Source organism: Numida meleagris, chromosome 1 (assembly GCF_002078875.1).
Source record: "Numida meleagris isolate 19003 breed g44 Domestic line chromosome 1, NumMel1.0, whole genome shotgun sequence".
Taxonomy (NCBI): Eukaryota; Metazoa; Chordata; class Aves; order Galliformes; family Numididae; genus Numida; species Numida meleagris.
In genome coordinates, this window is record NC_034409.1 from 113460349 (window position 1) to 113476500 (window position 16152).

The following is a 16152-nucleotide window of genomic DNA, read 5'->3' on the forward strand; positions in this document are numbered from 1 at the left end:
CCATATCTAAGAAATACACGTAGGTTTTAATACTCAGATGCCACTCAGTTGTACCGTGAGTCTGTCTTTGAGCTCTACCTTTCAGAAGTAATACAACTGAAAACAAAAAGCCAAAAGATAGCGTATCTATGTGCATACTTTTGATAATACTGTGAAGGAGGAGATGAGAATTCCCTCATTGCACTAATTAAAGGAAAGAAATACACGTCCCACAGCTCCTCTTTCAGATCTGAGTTACTCCAGATCCACTCCTACACACACATGAACTGGGTTGTGCTGTGCTGTACCGGAGCCTCCCCTGAACATTACACTATCCACAGCGCGCGGCAGCCCTCAGTGACAAGACTTAATGCAGTTAAGGAAAGAGAGGGATGGTTTTTTCCCTGCTGCTTGTGCTGAGGTTGGCTGCACATGAAGAGGTGCCGTTGGGCTGTAAGCCCGCCCATGAGCCAGATGGGTCAGGTTTGTCTTAGTAAATGTCTAAATGAACTGGAAAGTTGTAACAAGGCGCAAGAGTGAGAGAGAAGCGGCACGCTGCCTTAGCAGCAGAAGCAGGGAAGGCAAACCCACGTGGGCCTGCCCCAGCGCTCCCTCGCAGAGCCACGTCTGCTGCAGGCACCTGCAGGCCCCGCTGCTGCGGACAGAACGCGGCATGCTGACAGCCGCCTCTCGCCTGGCCGCGTGCAGGGGCTGGGACAGGGTAATGGAGCGGCTGCTGCAGTCACTGCTGAGGCTCTTCAAGGCAGTGCAGTGCAGTGCAGTGCAGTGCGTGCAGCCTGCCCAGCATCTGCATCAAGCTGCCCACTCCCACAACCCCGGTATTTACAAGTCTGAACATCCCAGTAATAAAACCTGGCATTTCTGAACGCCTCTTATCATCATTCTCCTTAGGTGTTTTTAGGCTGAAGACGCTCATTTTAAGTTAAGTGTCCAGTGTGTTTCCTTTGCTTTCTGGGCAGCGAAGATGATCATTCTCTACTTTTGCATGCTGTGGTTAATAAGCTGCCATTCACCAGCAAACCCCGTAGTTGTTTCTGTACCTTCTGGATGGCCACACCAGCCAGGGCAGCAGTCTTGACGGGGCACCTGGGTGCAAATCCCCCAGGCAGCCCCAGGGGCACTTCTCACACCTGGGCAAAGAGAAGCAGCCATGGAGGACAGAGGTGGCGGGGTCCCTCAGCCATCCCCAGTGAGGCCACCATCTCTTGTACCCTCCGTGTATCACAGTCAGGAGCACTGGTGGTAATTCACTTCCTGGCTGTCACCTGGCATGCTGAATCCCCATGAGACCTCCCTCTCTGGCACAGAGCACTTAGATTTCCCCGGGAGCTTGTTCCAGCTCCGAGCAAGTGGATCAGCTCATCAGGAAGAGCCATAACTGCAAGACAGGTGGGGATGCCCAGACCAGCTGAGGCTGGTGCAGCGATCCCTGTAAGCTGATAGCGTGGCTTGCTGCTTACAGCACATACTTAGTTCTGAAAATTTGGTTTAAAAGCACTTGTGGCTAAGGGAGGGATGAGATGTAAGGAAATCACAGAGCTGTAGAAGTGTACCATGAGGCTTCACAAATACACCGCATCGCTGCTTCAGCCCATTGCCTAAATCCTTACTTCTTGCCAAGCCAAGGCTCGGATGCGTCAGTCATGGGTAATAGTATGACAGGTTAAGGACTTCTTTTCATTGACTGAGCATTACAATGGATACACCATTTACTTACTTGCCTGTGCATGCCTTTTGCAAGCCGTGTCCAAGCAAATTCTCCCTATGTATTGGCTTAAGCAATCCACTATGTAACGTTCTCCCTTCTCTCTGTCAAAGGAAAATAATCAGAAAATTTTGTTAATTCCTTCAGTGTTTCTGTATCTGTTTCCTTCCACATGCTCTACTTGAATCCAAACCAGCAACATGGAGTGTTAAACGAGTCAATTAGACCTCTATGAAAGGAGAAGAGGGTTTGGTCCCTGGCACAAACCTGCTCAGTTTCTGCATGCCCTTCTGCTACAGAGTTGCTGTCACCAAGTCAGCTCCTGCCAGCCACTATAGGCCACTCCTCAGCCTTCTTACTACTCCTTCTACTCAGGAAAGCAGAGTTTCTTGGTCCCACATCAGCAGGACAAAAGCTCTTTTTTCTTCTCTTGGAAGCCAATGAGCAGCGGAGCCTTGAAGTGGTGTGACCAGCTGTGGAGCAGTGCAGTGACAAAGCTCCTTGTCCAGTGAGGGACCATGCCAGGCTGGGCACTTGGGACGGGAATCACAGAATCATAGAATCACAGAATGGTTTGGGCTGGAAGGGACCTCAAAGGCCACCCAGCCCCAGCCCCTGCCATGGGCAGGGCTGCCCCCCACCAGCTCAGGCTGCCCAGGGCCCCATCCAACCTGGCCTTGAGCGCCTCCAGGGATGGGCCAGTGGGAGCACAAAGCATTGTATGGGAACAGCAGTCAAGTGCTGTGGATGTAGAGAGCTTTGCACAGGTACATGCTTACACACTGGCAGTGTTAGGACATACAGTGTGAGGTTAGAACAGCCACAGCACGTTCCACAATAAGATTATAGCTGTTAGATATCTAAAGATTCGCAGCTAAGCTTGCGCTACTTAGAGATGCCCTTACTGATGATCCATGGCAGTGCTAATACATAATCAAAAATATCATTATGAAAGGATTTTTACTTCTGCAGAAGGATAATTTTTAGTTGTGCTTCGCTCACCAGACAAATGGTTTTATTCTAACACTGATAGAGGAGATACTTCTTTTGCACAAAAGATTAATGGCCATTGCCAGTATCATTCCCCACTGCACCCAGCAGAGAATGTCTAGATAAAGGCTGCAACCAGCTGCAGGTGATAAGACATGAAACTACTTTTTTTTTTTTTTCCTACGAACCACCAATACAAGCTTGGAAATTCATGGTCCTGAGAAAACATTAGGAACGTTAGAATAAATGCTACCTATATGCATTTATGTAAACATGTGCACACACAGACAGAGGCTGCTTGCACACACACATGCGCACACACAGAGCCGTTGGCTGTGCTGTGCCTGTTAATTGCTCTGTCAAAAAAAAAAACAACCCACCAAACCAACCTGGAATCGTTTGTGTAGAGATTCCCACTGACACCTGGCAGAGGCGGCCTGGCCCAGCCGCCTTGGCAGAAGCTGATGAAGACATGAAGGATAGAGCTTTGCTTCTTTCATCTTTCTTTTAATTCTTATTTTTCCAGCTCACTGGCAAGCTCAAAGCCTTCCTTAGCAAGATCTTCCAGAAGACAACTGCTGATGAGCCTTTCAGCAGCTTACTGTATGCTTATTTCACTCTTTCATTTTTTCCTTTTTCTTTTTGCTGACTGCTCCTTCTAAACTAAGCAAACGTATAAGCAAAAACAAGACCACCCATATCTGTAAAGCCAGCCCCTGCAATCACAAGTACCCACAGCAGGCCGATGTCTTCAGGGAAAAACCCAAAGCACAGCTGCTTGCAAGCAGGGTCCAGGTTGCGCTCCCCCTCAGCACAACGTAGTTGTTTAACGCCACATGCCATCTTTTTGTCAGTGTGTAGGGCTTTTTCTACCCTCCATTAGTTTCCCTACCAAGTGCTTTGTCAGTGTTTTCCCTGCAGCACCCCTACCACTAAGCTGTGCCTCCATGGCAGGCCCCTGCCCATCCTGCCAGGCTCTCTGCTTGCTCCTCAGGCACAGAGGAACTCAGCCCTTGGTGGAGCACTGCACGTTGCTGGAGTCATAGCTATGGATTTTGCTACTGGTTTTTGTTTGTTTGACGCTTTGTATTGCATGTCACTGGGCTGGGCTACAACCAGCCCGGCTGCAGCCCCTGTGGGCCTCGAGGTCCTTATCCAGTGGGCTCGTGGGTGTTTGTGCTCCACGGAGTCAAAGCACTGACTTCCCCTGTGGCACTCAGGGACTCGGGCACAGGACACGGATCCTGCTTTGCTTCTCACCTAAGCCGGGACCTGGGTGCCAGGAGTTGGCTGCGAGCTCAGGGCAATGCAGCCCTCAGAGGCACCATGTCAGGGGGGAGCAGCTGACGCGGAGCTGTTGCCACGGGCACCGCAGCGGCAAACAGCGATAACACAGAGGCAGATGAAGGGGAAAAGGGCAAAAGAGGGTATCTCTGTCCCACTGCAAATATGGCTTCCAATTAACTGTGGTAATTACCTGTGAAAGAATAACAGTGATGATTCCATGGTTTAGAAGGAAGCCCCTTTAATAGCAGGCTGCAAGAGCCACCCTCTGTTTTGCCTACAGTATAGGGGCTTTTTTTATTTTGTACAAGAAAAGTAATCATGGACAAGTCACCTGCATCAGTTATTACTAAGGCAGCTGTTTCATTATGGCATGTGCTACTCCATGGTATTTTTTCCAGACTGTTAGCTGCTGTGCTCTGGTGGCCTTCCTGCCCGTTCCCCCTAGCCCTAATGGAACTTTTCCATTTCCATGGGTAAGGGGACATTTTCTCAGCTCCTGTGCACTGAGTTTCTCTCCAGCTGGGCTCTGCGAATGACCCAGACACTCGGTTCCTTGCCTAGCATCTGCAGGATGGTTTTGCTGGCTGACCCATCCCATCTGTACCAAGTATTTGAGACCCATTGCCCTGCCACTGCCCCCTTTACAAATGCACTACGGTAGTGCTGTCAGCCACGGTCTTACACTTTCTGCACTTTCCTACAGCTTCTTTCCAGTAAGTGAGTCACAGCTGTGACCTGACTGTGTGTGCCACTCACACAGAGAGGGCCGTGCGACTGCTTTACCCATCAGGAGACTATTTACCACAATAGCCTTCTTCTCTGCTGGGTCAGGCATGTTCAAGCGACACTTTCTTCCTCATCCCTTTTCTGCTGCTCAGAGCTGTGTCATTCACAAAAGGAATAGCACAGAAGTGAGCCATCCCAAAGGCACTGCAAGCAAGGAGAAGCTCAGTAAAAAATCCTTTCTTCCATCATTATGCCCCATGCAACATCCCAGAGGGAAGGCTTTCCACTCGCCTGGGCTCTTCTGCCCTGGGCAGTAAAACTTGAAGACAGACTGTGTATGGCTGTATGCAGGATGGTGGTGGGACCTATTGCTTCTACACAGGGTGAAGTTTCTAGCATTAAGAAACCTCGCTGCCTCTTTTTGCAGAGCGGCTTTTAGTTTAAGGATGCTACCTATGCTTGGAATGTCTTAATTGTGGGCAACATAGAGGTTGAGGAATCTCCTTATATGGAGATATTCAAGATCCTCCTGGATGCCTTCCTGTGCGACGTGTTGTAGGGCTCCTGCTTTAGCAGTGGCGTTGGACTCCATGATCTCTTCACATCCCTTCCAACCCCTGCAATTCTGTGATTCTGTGATTCTGCGAACAGTTTCATTTACAAAAGAAAGTCTGTCAAAGTCAGGGCTTTGGGTCTTCCCTTCCCTTCATTCTGGCAGCAGTGTGAACAGTGCTCCCTTGCTGGCATCACCACCCATGTCCCTGCCCACCATTCCAGGCTTTAGTGGTGCTGCCAACACACGTGTGACACTGAGCTTCATCACACTTGTCATGTGTGCACAGAGTGCACAACTTTTCCTCAGCCAGATCACAAAAGGATGGCAGCAGAGAATGCGGAGTGCAGCGCTCTCAAATAGAGCGCAAAGGAGCTGCACCTTTGCATTACAACAAACTGCCTCAGTATAACAAGTCCTTAGGGAAATACAAGATGCCATGAACTAGACGGACACTAAAAAAACCCTAAGATCCCGAGAGGCAGAGAGTTACGTATATTTTTGTGTGTATTTTTGCACAAGAGTGACAAATCCAACAGGTGGGATTCACTATCTGTAGCACATTATCCTATGACGTGGAGCAGAGATAGAGGCTCATCCCCAAAATATCCCTCCCAGCTGATAAATTGCAGCAAGAAGATTTGAAGCTGCACAGCATGAAGGATAACCTACTTAGGACGAATATGTGCGTGATGCTATCAGCAGTACTGACGCAGATACCAGAGCTCACGAAGGGCTTGAGGAAAGGGTTAATACATCAAATCACCTTTTACAAAAGCACAAAGCAGTGGGTAGACTCAGAACAAAGTCATGTTATTCTCCCTAGGCTGGACTTCCCCCTTAGCCCCAGGGTGCCCTCCTCCCATGTAGTGGGAATATCTGTATGGGAAGCAGCAAACAAGGGATGCTTCGTGCTGGAGTGGGTGCTGGAGGAGACCTGGTGCACTAGATGGGGTAGGTGACAGAGGAGGTCAGGTCTACGTGTGGGTCCAGACATTTTTGAAGATAATTCCAAGGTCAAGCAGGCAGTGGGGAACTTTGTTAAGCAAGTGCACCCACAGCAGAGGCTTCTTTAAGGCAGTGGTTTAATTTATGAAAGGCTCATGTGGGGCTTTCCTGGCTGAGGCAGGAGCACCAGCTGACTGCTGTTTTCCAAGGCAGCCATTCATTAACGTGCAGTTTCCTGATTCTCCTCTGAACTCCACTGAACTCTGCTAAGCTCTGATGAGCATCGTTTCTGTAAGCACAAACCAGCATCTTAATTTGGAGCACTTGACTGTGCCATGGGTTTCACTTCAGTTATTCTCCCAGGATGCGAGGCCCCACATTGTACACTGCTCTCCAGCAAAGGCAGGAAACAGCAGACAAAGGAGCAAAATATTCCTCGCTTGAAATTTCTCTGTTTCTGACAGACAAATCTAGAAGAAAAAGAGGTTTAAAACTGTGGGAGCTAACAAATTGCCATGAAACACACTCACTCCCACATACAGGTAATATCTCATACAACGTCTAGGCACAATGTCATGCTGTTCTGGTGTGTAAAACCATGACTGATCACGCTAAACACATCCATATATGATCATCAAACACCCCTGCACACAGGGAGTATTCTCTTTAGTCATGGCTAAGCAAATAAATATTTCTCTCCGTGGCAGTACAAAGCTGCTGAGTTCTGTAGGCAGCACAGCTCTTTTACCACCCTTTGGTGATTGCACTGCAGTTCACGGAGCAGCTGGGGGCACAAATGTGTGTGGAAGCAGCAGGGGTCATATAGAAAAATATATATCTAATCAAACTTTTATTAACCCGTGCCCTTCCAGCTCCAAAGGACACGGTCAAACCAGTGATGATTTACAACAACTGCAGCCTCCTGACTGAGTAGCAAATCATTTGAAATCCACTCCTGACTTTCTGCAGGGGTTTTCACCATTTGTCAGTGTTTGCCGGACGCATTGGGCAGCTCTGTGACACTCCCTGGGCACGCAGCCGCTTGCTGTTTGCTCCTTCTGGAAACCTTCCTCATGAAGCTGAGGGCCGTCTCTGTCTTCAGCATTACTCCGCCTTTAAGCACATGTCACAGGCAAGCACCGCACCTGTAAAACAGCACTTCCCCTCTCCAGCTCTCAGCTGCCCTCTCCCCAACACAGATGGTTTCTATCTTGATGGAAAACCAACGTCAGTTCTGCCCTTCACCCTACAAGCTCAACGACACTGAGCCCGTGAGGTGCGTGGCACGGACGTGGCGGTGCACAAGCAGGGCGGCGAGGCCCAGTGGCCATCTTGGGCACCAAACGGAGCGCCGTGTCCTCCTGGCACGCAGGCCCAGGTGCTGCCTGGGCTACCTAGCAATTGGCTCTAGCTGGCACACATGCAGTTGGATGAGCTGATTGCAACAGCTACAGTTTGAAATAAAAAAAAAAAAAAAAAAAGAATATTCACTCACATCTGGTTGAAAATTCAGCTAGCTTTTACCCCTCTTGAGGAGGCAGAGCAGTGGCTGGTGGTGTGCATCAGTCAGATGCATCACACAACAAAGGCTTCTCTGTTACAGATGGGTGGAGGGAAGGGCAAAGAATCAAGTGTCCTTTCCTATTTTTTGCATCTCCCTCTGTGATGCTGATAGAAGAAATCCAAATGTCTCCGGGCAGGCAGTGCCTATCTGCAGCAGGCAGGCAATTTCCAAACATATTACCAGTGCAGAGTCAATACAGAAATAGCAGTCCAGCATATCATCCAATTTTCAAATGTAAATAACCAGACCGCTTTTAATTTGGAGCGCTACTACAGGGAATAAAATCAACTCTGGAAAATGCACACAGCAGTGACCGCTGGCTGCAGTGCGTTTCGTTCAGGTGTCTCTGTTATTTTTCCCTGCTAGCAGCCATGTCACAATGTGGAGAAGAAATGTCGGTTTCACCTGCAAGGAGAGACTCCGCTGTTGGCCTGAGAAGCACCAGCATCTCCACATCCAAGCCTTTATTGGAGCAATATGCTTTGATACAGCAGTCATGGGCACAGCAAAACAAGGAGTGGGGAAAGAGCAAGAAACATTGAGGGAACCGCTGGTGTAGCTGAGAGCAGAATCGTCCCCTTTGCCTTCATGGCTGTGGTACAGCCGCTGAAGGGAGGCCTGCTGTGGTCTTTTCTCCAAGGGAACACACTGCTTACAGCACAGCCACCAGCACAAGGGCTGTGTTGTTGTGACTCACTGCTGAAAACAGAATGGGACAGGGCTGTGTAGCACTTTCTCGCTGTGGGCTGGGCTCAGTGGGTCTGCTCCTGTGGATACCCAGTCCAAAGCAAATGCTAGCAGCTTTTCTGCTGAGTCAGGATGGACTTGGCACCAGGAAAGTCAGTGACAAAAACAATTGGTTCAAAGGAGGAGACAAGCCAGTCAGGTTATTTCTGGTGTGGATGTGCCAGCCTCCGCTAAGCGCTGTGAGAACAGGCAGGGCCAGTCTGGCTGAGTGAGGGCACACCAGGGCTCTTCGTTCTACTTTGTGCTTTCCTTGCTGCCGTTATGAATCATCAGTGAATATTTATACAGCGTGTTCAAGGGAGGGACATGCTGGAAGTGCTAAGCGTCAGTCTGCCTCATGACAGCATTGCCAAGGCATCTTTCAAACACTTTCCAATCTATTAAAAATACTCTGGAAATGAAAGATGAATATCTACTGTAATGCCCAACATTCTCAAGAGATGAACATGGTCTGGAGGTGGAAGTGAGATATGGCTGGTGAGGAGATGCTGCTTTGGGAAGACACTGGTGATGCCACTCCTGTTGGCTGAGACCCTCTGAACCATGATACTATAAAACTGGGCCGTGTGAAAAGACTAAAAAGTCTAAAACTGAAGACTAAAGATGGACTTCTTTCCCTAAAGGCCAGTCTGTGCTTTTTTGTTGTTGCTGTTGCTTTTTTTCCCTAGACTTGTGAAAAATATGCTAGAGACAGAAAGTAAAACCCCAGGCAGAAATGATGGATGGCCTAAGATTTCTCATACAACCTGTGCCAGTGGGAAAGGGGGGGCCCTGCTGCTGCCAAAGGGCTGATACAGACCGCTTGCACACCACTTCAGAGGTGTGGGAGCCCCTCGGCTGCCACAGCAGCCTCAGCAGTGTCAGACTTGTGAGAGGCAAGGGTCGGCATGGCTGCATCCCCAGCACAGCAAGGCAGGAGAGCCTGGGTGCTCCAGCCCTGAGAATTGCACTCGCTCGTGGAGCAGATTTTTCTTAGGACAAATAAAAATAATAAAGAAAAAGAACAGTACACAAACCTGGAAACTGTTAAACATCTGCTCTTTTTCAGACTTTCTCTCTCATCTTAGATCCACCGGTGTTTGGCCCTGCATGGTTTGACACAAGTCACGATGGCATAGTGCTGAGGTCCAGCCAAGATAAGCTGCTTTGTATAGTGTTGCTCTACCTTGCAACTACTGATTCACTGCAGTAGAAATGATAGATCATTTTACAGGAGGAAGAGAAGTGGATAATAAAATAAAAACGTCCAGCGGTACTTAAAACAGTGGATGTGCTCCACCTACCGGCTGGTAACAACAAAGTGAACCATGATAAAGGCGGGCAACCTTACAGACCGCTTGATGTTGCCATCCTCTGCTTTTTACATCTAGAGGGCAGTCAGGAGGAGGAAAAAGGGATGTGAGGAAAAAAACGAAAGACCGAAGATGAGTTCAAAAGTGTGTGGTGTCCTAAAGTCTCTGTGCCGACATAAGAATGCATACGATTTATACATTTAAGTGCCACCAGGCTGGTTGAAAATCAAATTCTTGGCATTTCCTGGACTTACCAGTGTGAGGACCAGGCCTGATGGCTTGTCAAGCGCACAGCACAGACACTGCTTGATCTGGAGGGAAGAGAGGAGCCATCCAAGGACCTCCATCTTGTGTTCAAGAAACGTTTAGATGTTGTGTTGAGAGACATTGTTTAGTGGGGTTATTGGTGGTAGGTGGATGGTTGGACTGAATGATCTTGTAGGTCTTTTCCAACCTAGCTAATTCTATGATTTTATGATCAGCCAAGAGGTGTGTGCACTCCAAATCCAAAAGAAAAAAAATCAGTTTTGCAAAACAACACTTCTGCAGTGCTCTGCGGTGTGAAAGATATGTCTTAATCACTACCTAGGCTTTTCTCCAGGAAAACGTAAACCCTCAGTACTTAAAAGGTATGTCCTGATTCAGAAATAGATTTTTTTAAAAAAAATTTCTATGTATATTATACATACATAGAAAATATTTTAACATAATGTATATGCTTATAAATGCATACATATATTGTGCTTATACACATGCATATACATACAAGCACACACAGATGCCCTCACTCAGGAGCCAGGAAGCTCCTTTCAGCCAAGAAAGGAGCTTCCTTTCAGGTGCTTCAGTGCATGGCTGCACACACATGGTCAGCTGTTCCTGCCCTTGCACTGTCTGGTCACATATTCTCTCCGCGATGATGTCACACTAATGAAGACATATGGCCCCGGGGTGGCTGTTCCTCTGCCCAGTCTACTTTGAGCATGGCCGGAGGAGCACCGCTCCATCTGTGCCCGGCCATACCAACATGTCTGAAGCCATTCAGATCCCCACCATCCTAGAAAGCCTTGTGCAAAGCAATTGCCCAAAATGGTGCAGCACATTTGCAACAGACAGGTAACTAACCATATGTTAGTGCAATAACAGTATCATTTAATATCTCATGGGACAGCATCTGAATACGTTTCAGAGCTGTCCTGAATACAGATATTACCAGAGAGTTATAGTTTGTCTCTGCCTTTTCCTGCAGCTGCTCCTTTCTATTATTCTAACAAATATTACAGAAAGACAGAAAAGCTACAGAAGAGTGGTAGGCTTATGAAGTGCACTCCTCCTGCCATTTCCTTGTTCTTGTTATTAATCTAATCTACTTTTTCATCATTCCGTATCAAGACCATCTTCTTCTAAAAAAAAAGTCTTCCCTTTTCACTTTGCAAGGAAGTGTAAGGCAGTGATATGAACCTTTAATTCAACCCTGTCTGCCAGCTCCTGTGCTGCCATGCTAATCTGTAATCAGAGTGAGGGTATGACACTGCTCAAGTACATACAAAATATGAAAGATACAGAGGGAAAAAGGAGGAGGAGGGAGGAGGAGGGAGAGCGAAAGGACGTACGAGCAAAGTAGCTGTTTCTGATGTTTCATTCAGCTTCACGCACTAATGCACAGAGGGACACCGAGGGATATGGGGAGGGAGATTTGCTTGGGGAAATACTTCTTCCAGTCAGAAAATGACCGTGCTGTATGTCAGTGTATTATTACAAGAGGACAGGTGGGGGGGAAAGGGATAACAAGGTCAGGTGGGGAATGGAATGGGAGACGGCAGGGATGGGGACATGGCTGAGGCTTGGGAGATGATGGAGATGCAGGCGGAGCAGACAATGGAGCAAGCAAAGGAGTGAAGCGATAATGGGGAAGAAGAACAAAAACATGAAGAGAAAGAAAAACAAGAAAAACAAGAAAAGACCAAAACAAGCACAGAAGGAGCAGCTGTCCTGGCAGCTCACTCTGTTCCTCTCACTGATGCTGGCCACCTCTACCAGACAGGCTCACTGTCCCCAGCCAAGCATGCATGGGGCCAGGAGCTACTGACAATGGAGCTGCAGTACCCTAGATCCCTTCTTCCTTTTCCCTGCGACACAGAAAGGCCTGAGTAGAAATTGGTGAGATTTTGCTTCTGCCATGTTAGAGCTTCCCCCTCCCTGTTCTTGGAGGCTTGGTACACCCCCTTCCCACTCCCTAAAAAAGGTAATCCTGTTGGCTAGGAAGCCTGAGAGGTTTCTAAGCCGCCTATTCTAACATGCCCTTTACTGCAGTAAGTGCATTTATTTATTTTCTCCTCACTTTATTAAAAGTGCAAACTCCTGTGGCCTTTTTGCATGACAAATCCCCGAGGCTGCAGCGCAATGTCTATTTTCTTTGAACTCCCTTGAGGGGAAATACCTCCCTCTTCTGCTCTGTATGTGAAATGGCTGATTACATGAGTTAGTAGTCTGAACACCAAGGCACGGTGTATAAAAATCGTAATCCAAGGGCACAGAGATTGAGTGTTGCAAGCTATTAATGACTTTTTCTCATGGTTTCAGTCCAAAAATGTGATCTTAGTTATCTGTCAAGTAAAGGGGCCTTAGGACCTAGGCAAAAATAGAATTCAAAGCTATTGATCACAAACATGTTTTTTCTGCAAAGAAAGCCAATATGCAGTACTGAGCAATAGCATACTGACTTATGTTATGGCTTTCCTTTTTTTTCCTCTTGTGAAGAAGTTTCAATAGGGATTACAGCTTTACTGTGTGGAACTGTTTTCCAGGTGAGTTGAAGCAGGATTTCTTAGAAGTCTGACAGCCTGTATCTAAGCCTTCCTCCATTTCAGATGGTGAGTGCAGAGTTTGGAGAGCTCCCAGCAACAGCCCAGCTCTGTCCCTGTCACACTCATGGACACAGAGTGGACAGAGTCACAGCAGCCAGTGCTCAGCCTTGCATAGATGCTGGCATTAAGGGGCTGCTTGCTCCCATGCAGCTGGGAGCAAGACTGAGCCTTTCAGCCACTGGGCACATGCACTCACACAGGTGCACACACGTGGATTTCTCAGGTGACCTCCAGGAAAATGGTTAGAAATTGAGTCTGATGAGAACACAGGACAGCCTGCACTGATTAAGTGCAGAGCATGGGCAGACAAGCACAGTGACCAGCAACTTATATGTGTATAATTTCCTCCTTTTATTCATTTTTCCCTCTGTTTTTTCACATGTCCCACCCCAAACCACCTTGATCCATCTCCTCTCCAATCTCTGGTTCCTCCTTCATGTTGTGTGCGATCCCAAGATGTTCTATTTTACATCCCATAATGAGTCCTATCCTAGCCATCAATAGCCACCTTTCAGTTGTGGGAATCATCCCACCAGGTTTTGGTGATGGCAACTAACATTGTGGTTTTACAGTAGCATGACAGATTGCAACTCCTCCTGTTTGTTTCCCAAGCTATGTGTGTTGATGTAGAGGCACTTCAGCTGGGAAACTGGTCTTGTCACCTTCTTGGAGGACAACTCCTTAATTCCTCTGAAGTCTCCCTGTTGCCTTCATCATCATAAAATGCAGCAGGTGAAGGGTCTCCACCAGCACCTTATCCCTCTAACTTAGCTATACTATCCTGCACCTTGTTGTGGGCAAGCTTGCTATCACACCTTTCACTCTTCAAACCTAGTCTAAAGCCCTGTAAATAAGACCAGAGAACTTCTGGGCCAGAATTCTTTCCCCGCTTTGACTCAGGTGGACCCCATCTATTGCTAGCAAGCACGGTACCAAATAAGCCACCCAAAGAGCAAACAAAAATTCCTCCAGTGGCACCAGCCTCTTAGCCTCGTGTTGATCAGGTGGGTCTTCCCCCTCCTCTCAGTATCTTTCCCTGCTAACGAAGGGATGGAGGAAAACACCACCTGAACTCCCACTCCATCAGCTAACCGTCCCAATGCCCTTAAGTCCTTCTTGATAGCCCTCAGGCTTCCCTCTGCAACCTCATCACAGCCCATCTGAAATATCAGGAGTAGTAATAATCAGAGGGCCACACCAGACTAGGAAGTTTCCTAGTAATAATGGCCCAGGCCCCAGGGAGGTAGTGGACTTCCTTGTGAGCAGGGTCCAGTCGGAATATTAGGCCCTCACCTCTTCCCAGAAGGGTGTCTCTTACGAAGATCACCCTTCTGTTGTCCTTGGTACAGGCTGTCTTGAGGCGTGGAGATGACTGCCTCAACCCAAACAGCCCTCTCTATGGGCTTTCTTCAGTTTCTTCACATACCTGTCTTTTGTGTCCCAGGGCTTCATGCCAGTAATGCAAGGGCACCTGCGGAGGTGGGGTAGGCTGGGATGGGGTTACCTACCACCCCAAGCAGGAACCTGTCTCCATTCCTCCTTGTCCTCCCAGGCTCCTCCCTCTGTCTGGCTGAGAGAGAGGAGGGGATCCACCACTACTTGTGGAGCATCCCCCAGTGCCTGTCTTAGAGAGGTGTCAGGGAGCACCTCCACCAGTCGATCTCCCTTTTACGCTCCCAGATGCTTCTAAATGTTTCTACCTCCACTAGGCAGAGCAGATCATCCACCTGCTCACACTGCACACAGGTGTCATCCCCACTACCCTCCAGTACTTGTGCCAGGCACAGGCATTCCCTGCAGACAGAGACCTGGACAGCCACGCGTTTATGTGGGCGCTCTGTCCGGGCAACCACAGTCTCCTAGGCAACCGCTTTTGCCCGAGTGAAGAACAGGTTCCACTGACAAGTCCAAAAGTGTTAAGCATACCAAACACTTGCGTGGGGAGAAAGACCGCACCCCCGGCCCCGCTGGCCCTTCTTATGTGCTGTGCTCCTATCAGCAGCCCACCTACCCGCGGGAGTCTGCCTGCCATCGTTTGTGGCCCAGCCCGCAGCGCGTCAGGGCTGTGTCTGACCACAGGGTCGGCTCTTCCTGCTCAGGAGTGCTGGAGCATGCTCGCTCTCCCAGCAAGGAAAATCTAATGAGTATTAGCGTTTCCCCATTTCCCTTCACCGGCAGTCACCCACAGTCCCCACGTGCATTTCAGCAACCAGCAAGTGGAATGAAAGCCGGAAACTGGCAGCCGACTGCATCGTCTCCCTCCTTCTGGTTTACGAGTTGTGTCCCTCGGGCACCGAGGGCCCCTTCTGACAGAGCGGGCTGTCCCTGTGCTCAGAGACAGTCCTTCTCCTCAGGCGGCCACAGAGTGCCACGGCCCCTGCTCAGCTTCAGGCAGTATCCCAGCACGGCTGTGAAATAGACTTGGGCAGGAAAGTTCTGTGCCGCAAACACTGTGGCAAGCCTTCCGTATCGTGGTGTGGTCGTCACCCGCCGCCGTTCCCCTCTGGCATTACCATGCAGTTCTGTTTGGATGATGACAAAAGCTGTGGGGCTGCTCCTTCTCCTGGGACAGGGTGGCCTCCAGCAACCCCGGGCAGCGAGCACTACTCACCGGCCTCTCTCCTGATATGACAGTACTGTCTGCCTGCTACTGCTGCGGAGCCCTTCCTTTTGCCTTGGAACAGAGATTGCCTCTGCCATATCCATCCAGTGCCATTAGCACATGGTTCTTGCGGTTTCTTTCTCGTACGGTCACAGAGTCTTAGAGGTTGGAAGGGACCTCTGGAGAACTTTGCAGCTCCATTTCCTGTTGACATAAATACATTACCGTCCAGTTTTCAAACAGAACGTGTGGAGAAGCAATCCAAAGTCTGATCTCTTTATTAAACATTAAAAATTGAGAAAATAAAGTAAGATTTGTTATTCTAAAATATTCTGCATTTTCTGAGCTGCTCTGAAGGCAGTGCCTCTCATTGTGTGGTGCTGGCCCATGACGTCAGAGGCGGATGCTGGTGGTGCGGCAGTCAGGCTGGAACCTTCCCACCACCATCCCGTTCCGTGATGTTGCCGTGCGACAGATGGCAGCAGAGCAGCAGTCTGACACAACGGCGTGTGACGTGGAAGTGCGGATGAAGCAGAGGTGTGTCACTGAACCCCTCCGTGCAGAAAATCTGTCACCCACTGACATTCAGCAATGCACAAGTGCACACGTGCAGAAACACAACACACACACAGGACAGCCGGCACCGATCAGGCACAGAGCGTGGCGAGACGAGCGCAGTGACCAGCAACTCATGTACATACAGCTGCCCCCTTTTCTCCATTTTTCCCTCCTCTCCAGCCTCTGGTTCCTCCTTCACGTTGTTTGCGATCTCAAGATGCTCTGTTCTGCATCCCAAGCAACGACTGGGGTGGACAGAGTCGGTCAGAGGTGCCTCTAGAGCCTTTGCCCAGCCCCTTGCAGGGTCCCCCAGCTG

The 16152-nt window shown here is 49.0% G+C and overlaps 1 protein-coding gene across 1 annotated transcript in view; it reads right to left on the reverse strand.

The window, feature by feature from the left end:
* LOC110400063 (maestro heat-like repeat-containing protein family member 2A) overlaps positions 6561-16152 on the reverse strand; it is a 12064-nt gene continuing 2472 nt past the window's right edge. Inside the window, exon 8 of the mRNA XM_021399694.1 lies at positions 6561-6679. Coding sequence (XP_021255369.1) covers positions 6561-6679 — 119 coding nt within the window. The remainder of the gene's footprint in view (positions 6680-16152) is intronic.